Source organism: Gobio gobio (assembly GCF_949357685.1).
Source record: "Gobio gobio genome assembly, chromosome: 17".
Classification (NCBI taxonomy): domain Eukaryota; kingdom Metazoa; phylum Chordata; class Actinopteri; order Cypriniformes; family Gobionidae; genus Gobio; species Gobio gobio.
The window spans coordinates 14,109,976-14,124,236 of NC_137110.1; the positions used below are offsets into that span (position 1 = coordinate 14,109,976).

Below are 14,261 nucleotides of genomic sequence, written 5' to 3' on the forward strand. Positions count from 1 at the left end.
TTTTATACTATTAATATTGAACCACTGTACTCACATGGACCGATTTAAATATGTTTTTAGTACATTAATGGATCTTGAGGGTGTAAATCTCATTGATGCGTATGGAGGCCACACTGAGCCTTCAAATTTCAACAAAAATATCTTAATCTTTGTTCCGAAGATGAACGGAGGTCTTACGGGTGTGGAACGGCATGAGGGTGGGTAATAAATTACATTATTTTCATTTTTGGGTGGACTAACCCTTTAATGTTCATGTGGAAACCATGACGAACCATGATGAACAGATAGTTCAAAAGAAGTACATTTATCAATATATATATATATATATATATATATATATATATATATATATATATATATATATATATATATATATATATATATATATATATATATATATATATATATGCAACAATAAAAGGCTTTAGTGTCACTTTTGACCAATGTATTACATCCTTCCTGAATGTAAGTATTAATTTCTTTCAAGCAACAACAAACTAATCTTATTGACCACAAACATTTGAACTGTTGGCCAATATATTCTGTACTAAGGTCTCATGAGTCCTTTAACCTGAAAAGAGCAAGGATAAGTTATAGAAAAACAATGATTTAGGGTAGCGATACAGATGGACATGAGAGACATGGTGTGATGAGATAGGAAGACATGAAAGAATGATAGCTGGCCAATGTGACTGAAGAATCTACAATCTCTTCTAGATTTGACCTCATATCCCATGGCCTAGAAAATAAAACTTGCATTAGAAATACACTCTAAAACATTTGGTGCCTTAGGAAACTGAACGTAAAAATAGTCAGGTTGATTCATTTATATTAAATAATATTACTTTAATATAAAAAAAAAATTACATTGCATGAGATAATTTTACAGTTGAGTAAAACTTGTATATATGTTAAAGACAACCAGTGATTATTATATATGCATATATGTATTATAATAATTTTTTTCATGTAATTATTATAATTACATTTTTATTTAAGATTAATAAATAAAACCTGCATAAATATAATAAAATGCATAATCTATAAATCAATACTTTCAGTATAAATATATATACAATATATTTGTTATATATTGGAATCTAGGTACAATACATAATGTACATCTGTTAAAGTAAGTAGGGATAAATGACAAAGCTGGTCTTTGCCAGGCCTCAAAAACCCTTTAGACTTTCTCTGCTTTCATCTTTATCTCATCTCTCTTGTCTCTCCAGAGTCCTACTGTTCATTCACTGCTTTCAGTCCAGTCAGCATGCTGATAAGCTCTTTTCTCATGTTTGCACACAGGCCACACGTGTCTCTTGGATTGTTTATATATGTTTGTACAATAGCATCTCCACAACAATGTTTTTGCAAATAAGGCAAGGACTCACATACAAAAAACATTGTGTTTAAATCATTTATTAACTAAAAATGTTAAAATAAGTACACATAAAAAAAAATTGTGGGTAACACTTTATTTTACAGTGTCCTTGTTACATGTTACATGTAGTCACTGTAGTAATAACTATAAATTATACATCATTACATGCAACTAACCCTAAACCAAACCCTAATACTAACCTTATAGTAAGCAGATGTATTTAATTATTATTACTCAGGAGGTACTTAAATGTATAATTACACTGTAACATGGACACCTTAAAATAAAGTGTAACCAAAATGTGTGTAACCAATGTGTCATCTGAGTGTTACTGTTAATGCATATATACAGAAAAGATTAAGTGTAATTTTTGCTATTGATGTTGATACTAGTTAATATATAAAGCTTGAAAACAAGAACAAAGAACAAATAAATTAAAGACAATTATATCTTTACAAATGGTTTCGAAAAATGTATTTATATTAGGATCTTTAAAATGCAGGGCTTCTTCCTTCTTCACAGTTACATAAGACAGTGCAGTGGTATAGATGACATAATCAGGCATAAAGTTGTTGTACTTGTGATTATATTTGAATAAATAGGGGATATTTATTATTAATGAGTCTGGCTTGTTGGTTGTAAAATATATTTCAAAAATCCACAAAATAAAGTGCAACTTTTTTAAGTCTAGCCCGAATAGATTTTTATGATTTGCATAAAGAACATTTGAACTTAATCCTGAAACATTAATGAAATGTCCTTGACCTGAACATTAAGGGTACGTTTAGACGACAACGATGAACTAAAAACAGATGTCAGCGTTGTCAAAACGATCCCCTTTCACACAGATCTGCGAAAATGACTAAAAAGGCTGTATTATGCATGCCAGACCAGTAGTTGGCGATGTCACTTTGTCAAGTAACACCCCGCAAACACGTAATACGCTTGACGTCACCGTTTTCACAAATTCACGTTTTTGTTGTTTACATGGAGGCGGTAAAGCTATCGTTTTCAAAACCTTGCAATTTGAAACCCATTTTCAAAACTATGCGTTTTCAGGCCCCCAAAACGTTATCATGTAAATGAACAGCCAAAACGGGTAAAAAATTTAAACCGTTGTTGTGTAAACATACCCTAAAACTGAAGAATGCAGTTAATGTGTTCATTAAGTATGGTATGTTCTACAGGTGTGCGTCAGCCTATAGCAGTGACTAAGCTGCTGTGACTGAATGCAGGATGCAATTGAATGGGTGGAGTCATATTGAAGGGGTGGGGCATGTTGGCCATGTGGCTGAAGGTGGATTGTTTGTTGTGCACACAACTGTCAAATTGCTGAAAGTGCTCTCCTCTCCTCTTCTTAGGTTTGCCTGACATTTTCCTATTGCGTGTTTGAATCCCATCTTTCTTCATAGTAAGTGGACGGTTCACCTGAATGCACAAACATAGATATACACTCTATAAATTTATACAATAATAAAGTGGTGCAGGGATGACGTCAAAACCTGGACTAATTCACCACTGGTTCCCTCAAGATTTTTCTATCAGGTTTTATAAAGGTTTCAATTTATGAGTAAAATAAGGTCTGTGGCAGAGTTACGCAACTCGAGTTATGTAATCAGATTACTTTTTTCAAGTAACTAGTAAAGTAATGCATTACTTTTAAATTTACAACAAAATATCTGAGTTACTTTTTCAAATAAGTAATGCAAGTTACTTTGTTTTCCTATGTATTGACTGACAGCTCTCAGTTCCCATGTTGAGGGAAATCAGGAGTAACAACGTCGAGACCAGGTCGAGATCTGTCGTTGCAACCACACAAGTTTGCGATGCTGTTTGCGAATGTTTGTTGGAACTATGATTTCGGGAAACACAGACTCGTTGAACTATGTTGATAATGACGGAACTTGCGACCATAGTTGGCTAATAATGCTTTTGGGAAACACCCCAGAATGGCAGCACAGCTGGAAGGTTTGTTTGAGCTGCGCCCTCTACTGTACATGCGTGAACTTGCATTTTCTTCAGCCTTATTATTTTAATTTTGGTGTGAAAGGGCCTTTACATTTGCCCAAAATTATAACTTTTTGTTACACTGTAAAAAAAAATCAGGTCTCCAATTGAACATTTTCTAGTGACCGATCACATCAAATTGAATTTCTGTGAATTGATGTAATTTAATTTACAGAAATTCAATTTGGCCAACTAAAAAATTTAGATATGATCGGTCACTAGAAAATTTTCAATTGGAGACCTGATTTTTTTTACAGTGTATAAAACAAGCCCAGCCGAGGTGAGAAAAAGTAACGCAATGCATTACTTTTCTTAAAAAGTAACTAAGTAACACAATATTATAATGCATTACTTTTCAAAGTAACTTTCCCCAATACTGGTCTGTGGTAATGGTAAACATAACTTGATACCTGAACGTTAAAATCATATCGAACACATTCATTTTGAAGCTGTTATTTTTATTTTTAAAACAAGTAACTAGATAGGATTGTTTGGGGTGTGAGTGTGTGCAGTTTACAGTGTAGAACAAAACGTCCAAGTATCGTCGTAAGAAGTTATGTTCACAACAGACCTTGTTTTGCTCAGAAACTGAAAACCCCCATTAGGAAAATCGCGAAGGAACCAGGGGCGAATTTTGACATCCTCCCTGCACCACTATGTTACAACATTTATACAACAATTGCACTATTTAATGTTTTAAATTGTAGGATGATGGACCACTTTAGGTGCAAACTAGATCATTTTTAAAGCTAACAATGGATACAAACGAATAGAAATGTAACATATATGTACTTTTAATTTTGGTGTTTTGTCTATACAAAATGCTAGAGTGAAGCTAGAGAGATACACATTTACTCACATTGTGTAGTTTGTAGTATAGACCGCAGGCATTACAAACGGGTTCTCCATTGGTATTACGTCTCCAAAGTGTGGTAGTCCCTGTCTGGCAGTTGGCACAACAGGTACCTGCTCGTCTCGATGCTGACTGTAACATAAAAAAGCACATAAAATGAAAGATGGTTGGTGATAAGAAACTGACTAATGACAAAACATAAAGCTTGTGGATGAAAATAAAATATGGTCAAACAGGACAAAACAAAAACAACTGATTCAAGCCCAATAAGGAAAGCCTGAAGCTATGCATAATTTGGCATCTTTGGAATTAAAGGTGTAATCTGATGCAGTAAATGTTTATAAACAGGAAGTGCTTGTTTGTCTCATAAATTAAACATTGAAATTAAAAAAGGATATTCTGACTGCAAAGAGCCCCTAAAGAGACATAGTGGTGGGGGGAAAAAATACAAGATGGGAAGAAAAATAATAAGTCAATACTTTTACGGTCTCTTGCAAATGTTTTGCGTTCCCCGAGAAACTTTGCGTTACAAACGTTTTTGTGAGTGAACAAAGTTTCTCAGGGGAATGCAAAACTTTTGCCAGAGAACGCAAAAAAAATCACCATGTCCCTTTAGGGGCTCCGTATGACTGTGAAATGATACGTATTATAAAATTACATTTAAGATTTTCAAAAATAATAAACTATGAATAGGCCTATATATTAATTTTTAAATATATATTTTTTATATTAATACATATTACATTTAAATGATTTAATAAGTTCATATTTTTCTCCTTTGCAGAGTATCTTATCACACATTATAAGCATTAAAAGCATACTGAAAGACTGGTGAATGAAGCCATAGTTAGCAATAATATGAAGATTGCTGTTCCAAATCCTGTGTGGAATGTCAGACAATTTTGACCTGATAGCAGCCTGCTGTTCTGTCCTGCCACAGATACACAGAAAACGGTCTCTTAAGAGCTAAATGTGACAACTTTGTGTGACAACTGACAAACCAAAACATCTAGTGGTCTATCTTTACAGTATTCTTTTATCAGGACTATATGAGCCATTTGAACAAACTGAATGCAGCTTTGTGTTATATAGTAAGAGAACAGACGTGCATTGCTTAAGTATTATTACATTGTTTTTTTTTGTTTTTTTTTTAAATAATTGTTTTTAGTAGGCAAGAAAAACTTTTCAAATAAATGTTTATACATGGAGGAATAAAATTTGATAATGAAAAATAAGTTTTGTAAAAGAAACTGAATTAAGAAACATTATTACTTTAGCTCTGAAACTCGCATGTTAAAACAGAAGTACGCCCTCAAATACCATAAATTCACATAACTATACAGGTAGATTCTCAACATGCCAAAAGAAAATACAGCAAGAAAACAACCGCAAAAGGAAGCGTTTTTGGGTCTCACAAAGTTATCGGTACCGGGCAGACATCCTGCCAAGGAAACAAATGGACCGAGCTGTCTCTGCAGGCGCTCTTCAAATATACGACCTTTAGCTGATGCAGAAGCACTCATCACACAATGACCGAGAACGAGACCTAAAGCTAGTCAGCCTAATTTACAGCTAATATGCTCTGAATGGAGGGTCACACAAAATATGTAGACGCAGTCACTTTCAAGCTGATTTATTACATTTCCCTTTATTGTCAGTGACTGCAGTTCTGCAGCCGCTTTGTGCTTAACCATTACACTGGGCTTTTTTCATGAATATGAAATTGTAAGCTGTGTTCACTTATTTGCTCCCCATAAAAGTATATGTGGTGGACATGAATTTCTAACATTACAATCATGGAATACAAGGAATTAAGGTAAGATGATAGGCCTGCCAGGAATACAAGAACTATCTGATTTCTGGTCAGGTTTACACTTGTTAATGAATTCTAATTCATTACTTGCTATTTAAACCTGTCAGTAGGGCCATGGAAACTCAATGGTCCATTACACACTCTGACATACAGGCCTTTTGCTCTTTTTCTCTCTTCATTGTCTGTGCACATTTTCTGACTGACATCATACATTACATGGGCACAATATTATAGAAAGTGAAACACGACTCTGAAACATATGACAGTTTTCCCTTTAGTGCTCTACAAATTAGTAGCACATACATGAACAGTTTTCATTAACATTTAAACATTATATATACACATCTGCGTTAGCAAAATATAAATGGGTTTGTCAGACCAATCCTAGAGCTCAAACAATAAAGCAATGCACTAGCAATGCCAAAGTCATGGGCGTGATTCTTAGGGAATCATATACTGATCAAATGCACAGCTTGTACACAATCTAAGTTGTATTTGGAGAGGTTTCAGTTTTCTGTTGTGTTTAATAGCAGTGTCTTCTAACGTGTTTATGTAAAGGTGTATATGTGTGTATGCACTAACCAGTCGGCGTTTGGGTCTGATGAGTGGTCGGTTCTGGCCGTTCATCTTGTGATAAAGTCCACATGCATTACACAGATAATGACCTGTTCCATCCCTCCGCCACAGAGGAGTTGATGTAGCTCCACAATTCACACATTCACGCCCTTCCGGCACACATTATAGCACAGAGATTCAAAAAATAAGGAGAGAGGAAATTAAAAAAATACAACTTATTCATGCTGACATTATTTATTACACAAAGAGATAATCAGTTTGATATTAGTTTTTCAGATATTCACACTTTTTTCTACTTTTGAGTTATCGGTTCTCCCGATCAGGTCTACCGATAAGGGCTGCCATTTAGTGGGGATTTAAATAATAGCACAAAACAGGAAGCAACGGTAAAACAACTTACGTATTTTTGCATTACTTGCATCAATTAAAAGTTAGTTTATAACTTTTTACATTACAGCTATTTATTGTCGAATTAGAAGTGTGTAGCATGTTAAGCTTAACCATTTGGCCCAAAACAGCCCTAGATGAACACAGTACATTTGTGACTTAGCAAAACTAAAACTTAAATTATTATCAATTTTATGTCATTATAAATAATTTAAAAAAAATACTAATACAGCAAATGATGTGTTTAGTCTAATGAATAATTATTACTGCGTAGTGCTGGGCAATCGATTAATCGCATCCAAAATAAAAGTTTGTGTTAACATAATATATGTGTGTGTACTGTGTATAATAATTATGTAAATACACACTCCTTCATGTATATATGTAAGAAATATTTGCATGTGTATACTTTATATATTTCTATAATTTATCGTATATATATAAATATTTTCTTAAATGTATGCATGTGTGTGTATTTATATATACATAATAATTATACACAGTACACATAGGCCTATATTATGTAAACACAAACTTTAATTTCGGATGTGATTAATCGTGATTAATCGGTTTCCCAGCACTATTACTGAGTCAATTAAGCAGAAATAAAACGAATTAAAATCGGTTCTGGATATGTCATCGGACACTTAAATATGATATATAATATAATATTGTGTGTGTGTGTGTGTGTGTGTGTGTGTGTGTGTGTGTGTGTGTGTGTGTGTGTGTGTGTGTGTGTGTGTGTGTGTGTGTGTGTGTGTGTGTGTGTGTGTGTGTGTGTGAACTAAGTAGGCTAGTTATGAAATTATGGCAAAACATTACAGTGTCCATGTTGTCAATGTATGTTTAATGTATTGTAATGCCAATTGGAATTTACATATTCCATACAATTATTATAAAGTAGAGCATTATTCAGTATCCTATAGGCGACTGTTACATGAACACAATACGTTTACCGACAACAATTAACATAGGTTTCTCTTATGAACTATGAACTTACCTGAGAAAGCCCGGCTTTTGTTTTTGCATTTTGACGTCATGTTGCTCACGCTGCCGCTGAGAAGACTTCTGGAGTGAAACACACTGCCGGGGTACTCGTGCGCTGCAGCTAAAGCATAATCGGAATATGAAGGTATATGGGTTGTAGTTTGCGCGAGATTGCTACGGATTGGACTCGAGCACTCCATCTTCATCCCGTCGACAAGATGAAGATGGTACTTCCCAGCGTCCCTCCCAGCCGCACACGCAGGGACAGGGGACGCATCTTTGGGTGGAGTAGGCGGTAGGCAGTAGAGCTGAGGGCTGCAGTGTTGTGTCATTGACAGGCACTGCATTGAACCTGGGGCAGGTGTACCGGTGCTCATGTATAGGCCGTTTGAGTTTTCGGCGCCTGCTGAATGCAGGACCGCTTTGCCCAGGTGGCTGACGGCCCATGTGCTGTGGTGCTGGGCCGCCGAAAAAGTCGATTTACTGTTGTCCAGTAAAGAAAGACCTTGGGTGGGGATAAAGTGAGGTCGACACGTTGAGCCACCCGTAAGCCGTGCTGTCAAAAAATAAAAAATAAAAACCTTAAAATGAAAAATGTTTACACGTGCATTGCTAAAAGTCAATTCAATTAATAACATTTTTAAAAGCGTGTTGTAGCCTATAACACAATCCACATGAGAAAACAACTTTTTTTTGTTTGTTTTTTTAAATCGCACCTATCAAAAGAGATTGACAAATTAGGATTGTGGGAAGTCAGGTTTCTCAGTGCAAAAGCGAAAACTACTGTATCAAATTAAGTTAGAATTAATATAATATTTGGAAACTTGAGCATTCATTGCCCCTGGTGTTAGATGTTATCTAACTTCCGCGAAACGAAATGTTGTCGAAATATAATTATTTGCTCAAATGTTATAGGCTAAGACAGCCCAGGTAAAATATAGGCTAATAGCTAATTGTAAATATATCATATAGGCCTATTAAATAATGATCTTTAATGTTTTATTTGTACGCCTAAAATGTGTAAAATAGCCTATACAACACAATTACAGCGAGACATGCGCATAACCAAACTAAGTCGTCAAATTAATATAATCCATTAACATTAATATCACATGGCATAATTACACAACCATAACATTATTTAATAATAACATTAATAATTTACTATTGAAATAGGCCTACTACATGTGACAATTCTCTCGCAGAGAAATTGAATATGGAAACAATATGGAAATTGTTTGGCACTGAATCAGCCTATTGTGACCCAATAAATGTGACCGAAAGTGTTAGAAAAAAGTGATAGAGTGAAAAGTATTTCGTTCAAACTCAAAATTGTGCCAAAAACATAAGAAGCTACACACGCAACAACAACAAAAAAGAATAAATACATTTTTAAAAATTAAGAAAAAATAGGTCAGAGAGCTCCAGGCCTACTCACCATGCGTTTGATTGTATGACATTCGTGCACGAGTATGAGAGTGGGACCCGTGTGTGTGGTAATAGGGGTTTCCTTGAGAGTCTAAATGACTGAGAAATACATCTACCTCGTCTGGTGGTAATAATGGGGCACCTTGCTCCATATATCCCGGTCCTAAACCCGAGTGCGGAGACACCGAATCTGAGGTACCCATTAAGGCTGAATGATGAGCATGCATCATCCACCGGGGTTCCGCTGGGAGCTCCATCACTTTCTGCTTTCCCGTTGGACAGGGATGCAAATGTTCCTGTGCGTTTAAAAAGTTATTCCAAGTTTATCCAGCGTGTCTTCCGCAAGTGTTGTCTTGAATAGCTTAAATATAAGCCTAAATGATTTAGTACAACTATGGCAGCGTAAACGTACAACTATGTAATAAAATATTACGTCAGGATTTCTCGTGTCTGTCGTGTGACTTGAGCGGTTTTGGAGTCACTGGCGGCGGTGTGACACCTCCCCGCGTTCAAGGGGATGCGCGCAAGATACAGATCTCGCGCGTGCAGATAGCTACCACACAAATGCCACAGCTGATTACCTCATCTGTGTTGAAGTATGAACTGATGTAGTTTTTTTTAGAAAATGTTTGAAACAAATCCTGTACGGTGGGAGAAAAGCTGAGGTTGAAAAAATAGTCCAAGAAGAGTAGCCTATCGGACCTTATTATCTCGTCATTCCAGCTCCATGACACGCGCCTACAGTTCAAAAGGTGCCTTGATAAGCTTCGGGATGATCGCCACGCCACAGGTAGTCACAATAGCGACTAGTCAAAACCAGCGTGCAAAAGAGTTGTATATGAGGCAGAGGCCGAGGGCGGACTCCTCCCGCCAGCATAAATGCTTTTCTAGCCAATTAGAGTTTGCCCTTTTTCCAGCTTGACACCTGAAACTCCAATTTACAACACGCGTCTCTTCATCCATTCGTTTCGCTGCAGGTCAAGTAGGCTACTTAGTCCACATTTCACTCATCGTATGCGAATGGATGTCATTTTATTCTTAACAAAACGGTTTACGGAAAAAAGATATGTAATTTATGCAACTTTATTTATGCAAATTTATATTATTTACCTAGGCCTATATGCGATTTATGTAAAAAAAAAAAAATTGCCTATAGATATTTTATATATACAGATTTTATTGTATTTCATATGAAATTGAATGCATTTAGCCTACTTAAGAAAATAAAAAAGAGCATTTTCCTCTACGAAGCAATGCAACGTCCTCCGTCGACTTCTCCCGAGCTTTAATTATTCAGGGAATAAGTTTCTGGCCAGCGCGCGCGTATTGTCTGTCTCGGCAGATACGTCTCGTGCGCGGTCAATGACAACACGAAACCGCTGACCACCTACCCTGACTCTCATAAGATCTTTCCATCACTTTGATGAGAGAGAAAGTGAGAGGGAGTCAGGCAGGGTGAATGAGATGAAGAGAGTGAGAGAGCTTTACATCGCTTGCCGCTGCCATTCAAAATCAGACCAAATAGGCTATATATAGGCTAATAAATATATAAACTAATATTTACTAATATTATATAGTCTTCGAAAATGTATCAACATTACACATCAAATTTTAAAGCAGACATTAAATGATATTAAAATACATCAATTTCGCTATAGGTACATTTTCACAATGATGGAAAAAGTGACTAAAAGAACAAAAATGTTCATAAATTCCATTTTTACAACCTGGTTTGTTTTGATTGGTAAAACAATCCTTTCTCTCCTGTTTTTAAAGTAATCAAATGGCTGGTGAATGTAATAAAAAGCAGCATTTAATAAAACTGGTTAGGATTTCCAGTATACGTTCATGTCAGCTCAGGATGACCAAGTGCACCACTGCAATCTTTTGTTGTGTTCTTTTGAAGAAATTTCAGCATCTGATAGAGAATATGCTTGAGTTGAAACAACACTTAAGATTTTATAAAACCTGTACACAGAAAAAAAGGTACAAAAGCTGTCGCTGGGGCGGTACTCTTTCAAAAGGTACAGCTTTGTACCTAAAGAGTGCATATTAGTAGCTCAAAAGTACATAATGGTAGGTTACCAAAAGTGTACATAGATATGGTACATATTAGAACCATTCTAAAGGGCATCCCAGTGACAGCTTTTGTACCTTTTTTCTGAGAGTGTATGATAAACATTTGAACCTAGAACTCTCTCTGCCTCTCTCTCTCTCTCTCTCTCTCTCTCTCTCTCTCTCTCTCTCTCTCTCTCTCTCTCTCTCTCTCTCTCTCTCTCTCTCTGTGTGTGCTTGACGAAGTGAACTCAAGAATGTAGCCCATGATCCCTTGATTGCCTTTTCATTTCCTCCGCAGAAGAGAATAAGGAAGGCGGTATTAACAGCCTGATGCAGTAACAACCTGCCAATCATATTTTCCTTTTTCAGGCCTTAGGATCAAAAAGGAATATAAAACTATTTCTAGTCATCATTTTACTTCCACTGAAATTATGTGTGCCAGGTATTTTTTGTCCAAGTTTGACCTTTGTCAATTCCTTGTTTTTGTTTTACACAAATCACACTTTTTTTTGGTTCTGTAAAGAAATATTATTGATATTAGAATGCATATCTGTTAGATTAGATATTGATTACATAACAACTAATATGCTGTCAGCCTTTTACAAAACCACAGTTAAGCATATATAATCAAATAACAGTTGTTTAAGGACTTTAATTATGAAATCAATGCATTCTTCTATAATAATTATTTACTATTTCAGATATGATTTTGAATGAATGATATCTATCATATTGCTGTCCTGATTTATTATTTATACCTTCTCTGTGGAAATCATCGAAACTTTCAGTGTGTGTAAATTTTGTGCACCTGTTTGTGAATGTGTGTGAAGATGTAGTGTGAATAACCCTCTCCCCCTCCTATACCCAGAATGCCTTGCAGGCCTGGTTTTCACCACATCAGGATACAGGGCTGCTGGCTGAATTCCGGTATGAAACGGAGCGCTGGTGCACCGCAATGTGTGTGTCATACACATGCACATCCCTCTTCAGACAGATGGACAGGTGCTGTAACGGACACTTGCTTTTGCTCACGTGTCACATTCGTTAAGTGCTGCCACTCCCAATGCAACCAATTAATTTCATGTCTCACACACAAACTTTATACACACTGATTCACTCTGTGCAGGCCATTACCAGAGCAACATCACACATAATAGAGCTGAGGCTTCAGATTTCAGTCAGGACACATTTGAAATTAGCATACTTGCATGATAATTAATTAATTGCAAATCTAAGCATGTATTCCTGTGTAAAATTGTTTAAAGATGTTGCGTATCTCGGGATGCCAGCAAAGTGGCACATCTTCCTAAAGGCCCATTGAAGCATCTTTTTATTAATGGTTAGGAAGTCCTAGCATCCAAGAGTTCCTGTTCAAACCATGTGTACATGAACATTGTATTGTAAGATAATTCAAAAGTGATGTCACTTTACAACTTTATTCTGTTAATTGAATGTGTATACCTTAAATTAGAGAATATGTCTCGCCGATTTCTAAAGATTAATAAGTGACAGGTCGCAAGATTATGAGCAAAGTCACTGCTATCTATTATCATAGTGCCATATTAAACAAATGTATCGGTGTGTTTTGATTAAGTGCATGGCAGTAGGACACAAGAAACATAATTAATATGAAGGGAAGCTTTAAAAAGTGTTTTAGTGAGCAATGGGGACAAGAGCTACTCAAATCTTATATTTTTATACGTAATGAAATAAGGTGAACAATGGTTGTTCCCCAATCTTTATTATGTTAAGCCATATTGATCTTCTATTCAGAATCTGCTGAGATAGCACTGAGCACGGCTAGCATGCTTCAATCAAATAAGTGTTGGAGGTCAGATTTCTGTCATTTTTAACTCAAAGCTGCCATCTTCTGGCCATTCTCTGCATTCAGAATGATGCCGCTTCTCTTGGACCAAGAGAACATGCTTGGCACGCAACCTGATGACTACTTCAGGCCCTATTTTTCAGTTGACCTGCCTGATTAGCATGAATGATGACAAATATAGATGTATATCATCTTATTTAGATGATAAAAAGTCCATATATCAAAGGTTACATCACATTAAGTAGCTTTTTTCAACTTGAGCAAGGTCTGCTTCTGAAACAAATATCTAGATGTTGAAAGTTCCTTGGGGACAAACACACACGAGCGTTTCTCCACTATGTGCAGTATGCAAAAATGTGTGGTAAGAGATTAAGTGTATGCGTGCACAAGTGTTTTCAGCCTTAAGGGGATGTGCTGGGTAACTGTTGCCCGCTTTGGGTTTCCGGACTGGGTGCCTGCAGACTGTCAGTTCCCCCTCTCCCTCTCCCTTTATCTCTCTCCCCATCACTCCTTTTTATCTCCTTATCATACCACCCAGGCACTCAGCCAGGATACTGTGGTAACAGACGAGCTGGCTTCTGCTTCACCATAGTGATTTTGATGGTGTAAATGGAAGAGCAGAGAACCCTTCATTGACAGTAACCATGTTTATTTGTTCTGATTTTGATCTGACGAACAAACAAGGTGACAAATGATGGGCCAAATATCCACAAACAAGAGGCCTGTACCAATGCCATTCGCTTGTGAGATTGTCTGCATTTGTGGGTGAGCATCAAATCCTCATGGTCCTTAAACACTTAAAATATGTAAATATACATGTATACATAGCTGTATTTCTACTTTGTAAGACAAAGATGGAGAGCGAAAACATCCCTAAACCCCTGTGCAAAATGATTTTATGATGTCCCATGTTCTCTGTCTTCTAGCAGACACAGGCCTGACAAAA

At 36.2% G+C, this 14,261-nt stretch overlaps 1 protein-coding gene across 1 annotated transcript; it reads right to left on the reverse strand.

The window, feature by feature from the left end:
- Positions 1-1,411: 1,411 nt before the first annotated feature.
- Positions 1,412-10,244, reverse strand: gata2b (GATA binding protein 2b). Its single transcript, XM_079840472.1, has 5 exons — positions 9,443-10,244; positions 8,018-8,560; positions 6,637-6,779; positions 4,248-4,373; positions 1,412-2,809 (listed from the first exon to the last, which is right to left on the reverse strand). The coding sequence occupies exons 1-5, from the start codon at positions 9,687-9,689 to the stop codon at positions 2,576-2,578; spliced, it is 1,293 nt and encodes a 430-aa protein (XP_079696598.1). The 5' UTR covers positions 9,690-10,244; the 3' UTR covers positions 1,412-2,575.
- Between the last annotated feature and the right edge of the window lie 4,017 nt (positions 10,245-14,261).